This window comes from Rhinopithecus bieti, unplaced genomic scaffold, assembly GCF_001698545.2.
Source record: "Rhinopithecus bieti isolate Rb0 unplaced genomic scaffold, ASM169854v2 scaffold_25304, whole genome shotgun sequence".
NCBI classification, from domain to species: Eukaryota; Metazoa; Chordata; class Mammalia; order Primates; family Cercopithecidae; genus Rhinopithecus; species Rhinopithecus bieti.
In genome coordinates, this window is record NW_016811568.1 from 499,900 (window position 1) to 509,346 (window position 9,447).

Below are 9,447 nucleotides of genomic sequence, written 5' to 3' on the forward strand. Positions count from 1 at the left end.
AGAGAGAGAGAGAGAGAGAGAGAGAGAGAGAGAGAGAGAGAGAGACTCCATTTGTTTGGGAAAAAGTAAAGAAAGAGAACAAGAGTCTCTGCCTGCTAATCCAGACAATTCTTCCAGATCTTATCCAAGACCAAGGCGGTACCTCTATGAGGTTTCAAAAACCACAGCGTTGACCGGGTGGGGTGGCTCACAGATGCAATCCCAGCACTTTGGGAGTCTGAGGCAAGTAGATCACCTGAGGTCAGGAGTTCGAGACCAGCCTGGCCAATATGGTGAAACCCCATCTCTACTAAAAATACAAAAAATTAGCTGGATGTGGTGGTGCATGCCTGTAATCCCAGCTACTTGGGAGGCTGAGGCAGAATTGCTTGAATCCAGGAGGCGGAGGATGTAGTGAGCCGAGATCATGCCATTGCACTACAGCCTGGGCAACAAGAGTGAAACTCTGTCTCAAAACAAAAACAAAAACACGGCTGGGCGCGGTGGCTCATGCCTGTAATCCCAGCACTTTGGGAGGCCAGGATGGGATCACGGGGTCAGGAGATCGAGACCATCCTGGCTAACACAGTGAAACCCCATCTCTACTAAAAAATACAAAAAATTAGCCAGGTGTGGTGGTGGGCGCCTGTAGTCCCAGCTACTCGGGAGGCTGAGGCAGGAGAATGGCGTGAACCCGGGAGGTGGAGCTTGCAGTGAGCCGAGATCGTGCCACTGCACTCCAGCCTGGGCAACAGAGTGAGACTCTGTCTCAAAAAAAACAAAGACAAAAAACAAAAACAAAATAACAAAAACAGGCCGGGCGCGGTGGCTCAAGCCTGTAATCCCAGCACTTTTCGAGGCCAAGATGGGCGGATCACGAGGTCAGGAGATCGAGACCATCCTGGCTAACACGGTGAAACCCCGTCTCTACTAAAAAATACAAAAAAAACTAGCCGGGCGAGGTGGCGGGCGCCTGTAGTCCCAGCTACTCTGGAGGCTGAGGCAGGAGAATGGCGTGAACCCAGGAGGCGGAGCTTGCAGTGAGCCGAGATCGCGCCACTGCACTCCAGCCTGGGCGACAGAGCGAGACTCTGTCTCAAAAAAAAAAAAAAAAAACAAAAACAAACCCCAAAACCACAGCATTATTGATCGTGGGGCCCAAGTCCCTTCAAATACCTGGAAAGCATCCTCAAGAAGGACAGACACAAACAAGCCCAGACAGCAATAACTACGATAAATACCTTACTCTCCAATGCCCAGATACCAGCAAACATCCACAAGTCTCGAGATCAGCCAGGAAAACATGACCCCACCAAACAAACTAAGGTGCCAGGGACCAATCCCAGAGAAACAGAGACATGCGACCTTACAAAGAATTCAAAATAGCTGCTTTGAGGGACCTCAAGGAGATTCAAGGTAACACAGAGAAGGAATTCAGAATTCTATCAGATACATTTAACAAAGTAACTGAAATAATTAAAAAGAATCCAGAAGAAATTCTAGAGTTAAAAAATGCAACTGACATACTGAAGAATTCATCAGAGTTTTAAATCTATGGGCAAATCTATTACTAAATCATAATTAAAGTTATTAAAGCATAGGGCAAATCTACGAGTTATTGGCCTTAAAGAGGAGGTAGAGAAAGACAGAGGGACCCGGGTGCGGTGGCTCACACCTGTAATCCCAGCATGTTGGGAGGCCGAGGCGTGTGGATCACAAGGTCAGGAGATTGAGACCAGCCTGGCCAAGATGGTGAAATCCCACCTCTACTAAAAATATGAAAATTAGCCGGGCGTCATGGCAGGGTCTTGTAATCCCAGCTACTCAGGAGGCTGAGGCAGGGAACTGCTTGAACCCAGGAGGCAGAGGTTGTAGTAAGCCAAGATTACACCACTGTACTCCAACCTGGGTGACAAAGCGAGACTCCACCTAAAAAAAAAAAGAAGGAAAAAAAAAAATAGACATAGGGGTAGAAAATTTATTCAAAAGGATAGTAACAGAGAACATCCCAAACCTAGAGAAAGATATCAACTTTCAGGTACAAGAAGTTTATACAACATCAAGCAGATTTAACCCAAAGAAGAAGATGACCTCAAGGCATCTGATAATTAAACTCCCAAAGGTCAAGGATAAAGAAAGGAACCGAAAAGCAGCAAGAGAAAAGAAGCAAATAACATGCAATGGAGCTCCAGTACATGACGTGGGGTAGTCACCTTTCTAGTGGAAACCTTTCAGTCCAGGGGACAGTGGCATGACATATTTAAAGTGCTGAAGGAAAAAAAAACTTTTACCCGAAAAGCATATCTGGCAAAAATGTCCTTCCAACAGGAAGGAGAAATAAAGACCCTCCTAGACAAACAAAAGCTACGAGATTTCATCAACACCGGACCTATCCCACAAGAAATGCTAAAGGGAGTTTTTCAATCTGAAAAAAAAGGATGTTAATGACCAAGAAGAAATCATCTAAAGGTACAAAACTCACTGGTAATAGTAAGCACACAGAAAAACAGTATTATAATACTGTAATTGTGGTGTGTAAACTACTCTTATTTTAATTAGAAAGACTAAATGATGAACCAATAAAAAATAATAAGTACTTTTCAAGACATAAACAGTACAATAAGACATAAAGAGGCCGGACCTGGTGGCTCATGCAGGTAATCCCAGCACTTTGGGAGGCCGAGGTAGGTGGATCACCAGAGGGCAGGAGTTCGAGACAAGCCTGGCCAACATGGTGAAACCCCATCTCTATTAAAAATACAAGAAATTTAGCCGGGCATGGTGGTGGACACCTGCTACCCAGGAGGCTGAGGCAGGAGAATCGCTTGAACCTGGGAGGTGGAGGTTACAGTGACCCGAGATTGTGTCACTGCACTCTAGGCTGGGCAACAGAGCAAGACTTTATCTCAAAACAAAAGAAGACAAACAAAAGTTAAAAGCGCCAGGATGAAGTTAAAATGTAGAGTTTTATTAGTTTTCTTTTGCTTTATGTTTGTTTGTGCAATCTGAGTTAAGTTGTCATCAGTTTAAAATAATGAGTTATGGCCAGGCGCGGTGGCTCAAGCCTGTAATCCCAGCACTTTGGGAGGCCGAGATGGGTGGATCACGAGGTCAGGAGATCAAGCCCATCCTGGCCTACACGGTGAAACCTCGTCTCTACTAAAAAATACAAAAAACTAGCCGGACGAGGTGGCGGGCGCCTGTAGTCCCAGCTACACGGGAGGCTGAGGCAGGAGAATGGTGTAAACCCGGGAGGCGGAGCTTGCAGTGAGCCGAGATCCGGCCACTGCACTCCAGCCTGGGCGACAGAGCCGAGACTCCGTCTCAAAAAAACAAACAAAAAAAAAAATAATGAGTTGTAAGATAATATTTGCAACAAAGCCTCATGGCAAATACTCAAATCAAAAAGCCCACAGTAAGTGAGACTTGTCTCAAAAAGAAAAAACACACAATGGATACACACACACAAGAGAGCAAGAAATTAAAATCATACCCACCCGAGAAAATTGCTTCATTAAAGACAAGAAAAAAAAAAAAAAAAAAAGAAGAAAGAAGACCAACAAAACATGAGAAAACAAAATAACAAAACACAGGAGTAAAGTTCCTGCTTAGCAGATAATAACATTGAATGTAAATGGACCTAAACTTCTCCAATACAAAGACACAGAGTAGCTGAATGATGAAAAAGCAAGGCCCAGTGCTTTGTTGCCTAGAAGAAACACAACTTCACCTATAAGATACACATAGTCCTGGGCGCGGTGGCTTCACGCCGAATCCCAGCACTTTGGGAGACTGAGGTGGGGCGATCCACGAGGTCAGGAGATCAAGATCATCCTGGCTAACACGGTGAAACACTGTCTCTACGAAAAATACAAACAATTAGCTGGGCATGGTGGCGTGCACCTGTAGTCCCAGCTACTCGGGAGGCTGAGGCAGGAGAATGGTTTGAACCCAGGAGGCGGAGCTTGCAGTGAGCTGAGATCGTGCCACTGTACTCCAGCCTGGGTGACAGAGCGAGACTCCATCTCAAAAAAAAAAAAAAAAAAAGATACACAGACTGAAAATAAAGAGATAGAAAAGATACTCCACGCCAATGAAAAACAAAAAAGAGCAGGAGTAGCAATACTTAGACAAAATAGATTTTAAGACAAAAACTGTAAGAGGAGGCCAGGCACGGTGGCTCATGCCTGTAATCCCAGCACTTTGGGAGGCTGAGGTGGGCGGATCACGAGGTCAGGAGATCCAGACCATCCTGGCTAACATGGTGAAACCCCATCTCTACTAAAAATACAAAAAATTAGCTGGGCGTGGTGGCGTGTGCCTGTAGTTCCAGCTACTCAGGAGGCTGAGGCGGGAGAATGGCTTGAACCTGGGTGGCGGAGCTTGCAGTGAGCCGAGATTGTGCCACTGCACTCCAGCCTGGGCGACAGAGCAAGACTCCATCTCACAAACAAAACAAAACAAACAAAAACTGCAAGAGGAGACAAAGAAGGTCATCCAGCAACAGGATATAACAATTGTAAATATATATGCACACAACACTGGAGCACATAAAGCAAATGTTATTAGAGCTAAAGAGATAGACCTTAATGCAATACTAGCTAGGGACTTCAACACCCCACGTTCAGCATTGGCTGGACGTCCCAGATGAAAGCCCAACAAGAAAACATTGGACTTAATCTGCACTACAGAACAAATGGGCCTACTAGATATTTACAAAACACTTCGTCCAAAGTCTGCAGAATACCCATTCTTCTCAGCACATGGATCATTCTCAAGGATATACCATATGTTAGGTCACAAAGCAAGTCTTAAAACATTAAAAAAGTTAAAATAATATCAAGCATCTTCTCTGACCACAACAGAATAAAAGTAGAAATCAACAAGAGGGATTCTGGGAACTACACAAACACGTTAAAATTAAACAATATGCTCTGGAATGACCAGTGGTTCAATGAAGAAATTAGGAAGGAAATTTGGCTGGGCACAGTAGCTCACACCTGTAATCCCAGCACTCTGGGAGGCTGAGGCAGCCAGATGACCTGAGATCAGGAGTTTGAGACCAGTCTGGCCAACATGGTGAAAACCCCGTCTCTACAAAAAATACAAAAATTGGCAGAGCATGGTGGCATGTGCCTGCAGTCCCAGCTACTAGGGAGGCTGAGATGGGAGGATTGCTTGAACCCAGGAAGTCAAGGCTGCAGTGAGCCCTGATGGCATCACTGCACTCCAGCCTCGGTGACAGACAGAGCAAGACCCTGTCTCAAGAAAACCAACAAAAAAAAAAACAAAACACGCACACACACACACACAGATGCTCAAGCTAGTATCATTTCGCTGTTAGAGCCAAGAGGGGTGGCCTGTGTAGTAAAAACGGGGGAAGTCATTCCTTGCACAATGCAAACCATTGGACCAAGAGTCCAAACTGACTCTTGACAGGCTGTTGGGAGATATCTGCTAAGGCCTTGGAATGTCCTGCCTGAAATAGTGCCTTTGTACATAGCTGGGGCCTTGGATCATACAACACAGTTTATGCCAACAATGTGACCGGGGGTGGGGCCCTTGGCCTGTATCCATCTGACTTCAGGAGGGGCTAGAGACTGAGTAACTGAGGTCAGCCATGTTGGGGTGCTCAAGCCTAGGATGACCAACTCCCAACAAAAACCCTGGACACCAAGGCTCAGGTGAGCTTCCATGGCTGGCAGTGCTCTCTACGTCACTTGCTGTTGGGGGAGAATTAAGCACTGCCTGTAAGAGTCCACCAGGAAAGAGAGCTGTAGCCTCAGCCTGGTTATTCTGGACTGTAGCCCCTGTGCCTTTCATCTTTGCTGACTTTAATCTGTACCCTTCTCTGTAATAAACTGTAACAGGGAGGATAACAGCTTTTCTAGGTCTGTGAGACCTAGCAAATCACTGAACCTGAGGGTGGTCTGGGGGACCACAACACAGTCTCCCACCCTAGCCAGTGAATGGGCTGATTCCTGGCATATGCTTATTCATATCCACCCAGCCAAGACATATGCATGGACTTTGTCACCAAGCCAGGCAGCCAGTGATGGGTCTCTGGGCATGACGTGGGGGTAGGCTGTCACCTGCTGAGAATCACTATGCCTGTATCTCAAGTAAAGTGAGGTGTCCAGGTAAGAATGAATGAGGTGAGGCTGGTCTCGGTGGCTCACACCTGTAATCCCAGCACTTTGGGAGGCTGAGGGTGGTAGGTCACCTGAAGTCAGGAGTTTGAAACCAGACTGGCCAACATGGCGAAACCCATCACTACTAAAAAGACAAAAATTAGCCGCGGGTGGTACTGGGTGCCTGTAATCCCAGCTACTCGGGAAGCTGATGCACGAGAATTGCTTGAACTCGGGAGGTGGAGGTTGCAATGAGCTGAGATTGCACTACTGCACTCCAGCCTGGGTGACAGAGTAGACTCCATCTCAAAAAAAAAAAAAAAAAAAAAAGAATGAGGTGACGAGTGAGGGGTAAGCGCTGATATCAGGCAGGTGACTCAACACAACCAGGACCTTGGCAGGGGCCCAGACTGGATTCAGAAACCAAGTGGGAGCCACTAGATTCATTTTCGGTACAACAGGGTCCCAGCTGAGGAGCAAGTTGGGGGCTTGATGCCCAACTCTAGCGGGGCACAGCACAAAGCTCGTAGGGGGAAGGGGTCACCAGAAAGCCAACAACATGAGAGTGGCTGGGCCGGGGCTGTCCGGGGGGCACCGAGAAGCTGAAGCGCTGCAGCAGGCAGGTGAAGAAGAGGAAGAGCTCCATGCGGGCCAGGGGCTCCCCGAGGCATGCACGGCGGCCTGTGGGGAGGGGAGGGGTGTCAGTGAGCCTGGCTCCCGGGCAGGACCCCTGCAAGATTCTATGGAAGCAGGCAGGGAGCCGGGCTCCCCACAGGCACCTGCTGAGAAAGGCAGGAAGGCCTCTGGCTTCACAAAGTGGCCCTGGGCATCCAGGAAGTGTTCGGGGTGGAAGCGGAAGGGCTTCTCCCAGACGGCCTCATCCTTCAGCACCGATGACAGGTTGGTGAAGAGCGTCGTCCCCTGGGAAGGAGATGCAGGGTGAGTGGGGACTGGGTTCTAGGATGCTGGGACCCCTGCCACCAAACACACGGGGGACACACACTGCCTGGCACACAGCTGGACTCTCAATTAGTCTGGCACCCGAGAAGCTCCTGAGCACCCTCTCTGACCCCATGGCAGGGCGCAGTCACACCTCCCAGGGGTGCCCACGCTGCCCCCTCACCCTACAGGCACTGGGGTCCTCCAATATTCTGGCAGGTCCTGGTCTGTCTTCCCTACTAGACTGGGGCTCTAGATGGACAGGCCAGCCCTGCCTATACTCTGCACCCCACACCCAGGCTGGGACAGTTGATGTGATGGCATTGAGGACTGGGTGGCCAGTCCTCAAAGGGCCACCGGCAGGGCCATGCTGGGGCTACCACCAGGGGCTGGTGCTGAGCTGGGGTGAGGAGGGCTCCAGGCCTACCTTAGGGATGAGGAAGCCCTGCACTTCGATGTCACGGGATGTCATGTGGGGCACATTCAGGGGAACAATGTCCCCAAAGCGCTGCACCTCGTGAATCACGGCAGTGGTGTAGGGCATGCGAGCCTGGTCACCCATCTCTGGTCGCTGCACCTGCCCTATCACGTCGTCGATCTCCTGTTGGACACGGCCTGGACAGACATGCATCCCCACAATGGGCCAGCACTCCGGGGACCAGCCCTAACCCTCTCCTGCCTCCTGTGTTGGGAGGAGGTCAGGCTTACAGGAGCCTGGTCAAGCCTGTGCTGGGAGCCCTGGGTGTCCTAGCTAAGCTCAGGGGCTCCCGTCTGTACCCTTCCTCCCTTGCCCCCTGCACTCGGCCCCAGCTGGACTCACGCTGCACATCCGGGTGCAGGACCATGAGCAGGAGGCCCCAGGCCAGCGTGGTCGAGGTGGTTACCATCCCAGCAGAGAACAGGTCAGCCACCACAAGGCGCAGGTTCTCTTCATTGAAGCTGCTCTCGGGGTTCTTCTTGGCCTGAGCAGGGCCGAGAGGGTGCTCGGGGACAGAGCGAGAAAGCCCCCAAATGTCCTCCCATTCTGCACCTGTCAGCCCAGGTGCCACTCACCAGGTAATCCAGCAGCCCCACCTTTTGCCTGGCCACTCCTCATTTCTCCCAGGAGCTCAACCCACCACCCTTGGTCCCCACCATGGCAGCCGCTCTCACCTTCTCCATCTCTGCCAGGAAGGCGTCAGTCAGGTCTCGGGGTGGCTGGGCTGGGTCCCAGGTCATCCTGTGCTCGGTCAGCAGCTCATCTAGCTGGGTCAGGAAAGCCTTTTGGGAGGGTAGGACCTTGCCAGCCAGCGCTGGGATGCGCAGGAGGAGGGGGACGGCATTCAGCACCTACACCAGACACAGAACGGGGTCTCAATCTCTCCTGTGCTCTGCGTTCACCTGCACCAGTCTCAGGCCCCAGCTGTCTCCAGGGAAGACCCAGGGGGCCGGCCTGTCTCCACCACTGACCTCCCCAAGTTCCTCCTCAAGTACCAGCCTCCACCCTCTCTCCTTGCCTTGGGCTGCCAGAGGAGAAATCTAAAATAAAAATTTCTAATGTGGACAGGAGGCACAGGGTCCTTGGCCTTTCTTGGTGCCCCGTGACCCGGGCATACCTCTCCCCTGACCGTGTCTGAGATTTCTCCTCCTCCTCCAGGCCCTTCCTCTAGCAGTGAACTCTTCTGGAATGTCCTTTCCCAAACCCTTCTATGCAAACCCACTCCTCTGAGGCCCCGCTGGAGCCCGGGCACCTCTCAGGAGCTCGCCCTGCAGAGACCCTGCGGTCCCTCGCTCTGCACCTGGTGCAGGAAGCTGGACTCCTCCTTCAATCCCTCCTGCGCTAGGTCCAGCAGCCTGAGAAAGCGAGGGTCGTCGTACTCAAAGCGGCACCCGCAGGTAAGGGAGGCAATTACGTTGCTCGCCGCTTTGTCCAGGAGGCCATTGGGGCGAAAGGGGCATCCTGGGGACGGGAGATGCGGGTCAGGGGTCGCTTTCCCTGTCCCCCACCTTCCCAGTTCCCGCCTTGTGCCCCTCTGCCCATCACCCACCGGCTTGGTCGGCGAAGGCGGCACAGAGGCAGGCGGCCTCCTCGGTCACCCACTGCTCCAGCGACTTCTTGCCCAGGCCCAAGTTGCGCAAGGTAGACACGGAGAAGCGCCTCTGCTCGCGCCACGCGGGCCCGTAGTGCGCCAGGAACACCCCTGGGGGCGGGATGCACACGTGGGCGTGGCCATGAAGGCCTTGGCCCCGCCCTCCACCGCCCACTACAACCCTGTGGTTTTCATGGTCATCCGCCGTCCCTTAATGCATCCAGCAGAGCACCGGGCCTGCTCTTTGCTCACCTACCTTGCTTGGGTCTTGGCCCCACCTTGGCTCTTCCGACCCTGACTGCCTTTCCACTCAGGGAAGATCCCGCCCG

The 9,447-nt window shown here is 51.3% G+C and overlaps 1 protein-coding gene across 1 annotated transcript in view; it reads right to left on the reverse strand.

The window, feature by feature from the left end:
* Positions 1 to 6,540: 6,540 nt before the first annotated feature.
* LOC108543556 (cytochrome P450 2D17-like) overlaps positions 6,541 to 9,447 on the reverse strand; it is a 4,881-nt gene continuing 1,974 nt past the window's right edge. The window contains exons 3-10 of the mRNA XM_017894087.1: positions 9,375 to 9,427; positions 9,077 to 9,229; positions 8,828 to 8,988; positions 8,202 to 8,378; positions 7,870 to 8,011; positions 7,477 to 7,664; positions 6,890 to 7,031; positions 6,541 to 6,791 (exon numbers count right to left, since the gene is read on the reverse strand). Coding sequence (XP_017749576.1) covers positions 6,613 to 6,791; positions 6,890 to 7,031; positions 7,477 to 7,664; positions 7,870 to 8,011; positions 8,202 to 8,378; positions 8,828 to 8,988; positions 9,077 to 9,229; positions 9,375 to 9,427 — 1,195 coding nt within the window. The 3' untranslated portion in view covers positions 6,541 to 6,612. The remainder of the gene's footprint in view (positions 6,792 to 6,889; positions 7,032 to 7,476; positions 7,665 to 7,869; positions 8,012 to 8,201; positions 8,379 to 8,827; positions 8,989 to 9,076; positions 9,230 to 9,374; positions 9,428 to 9,447) is intronic.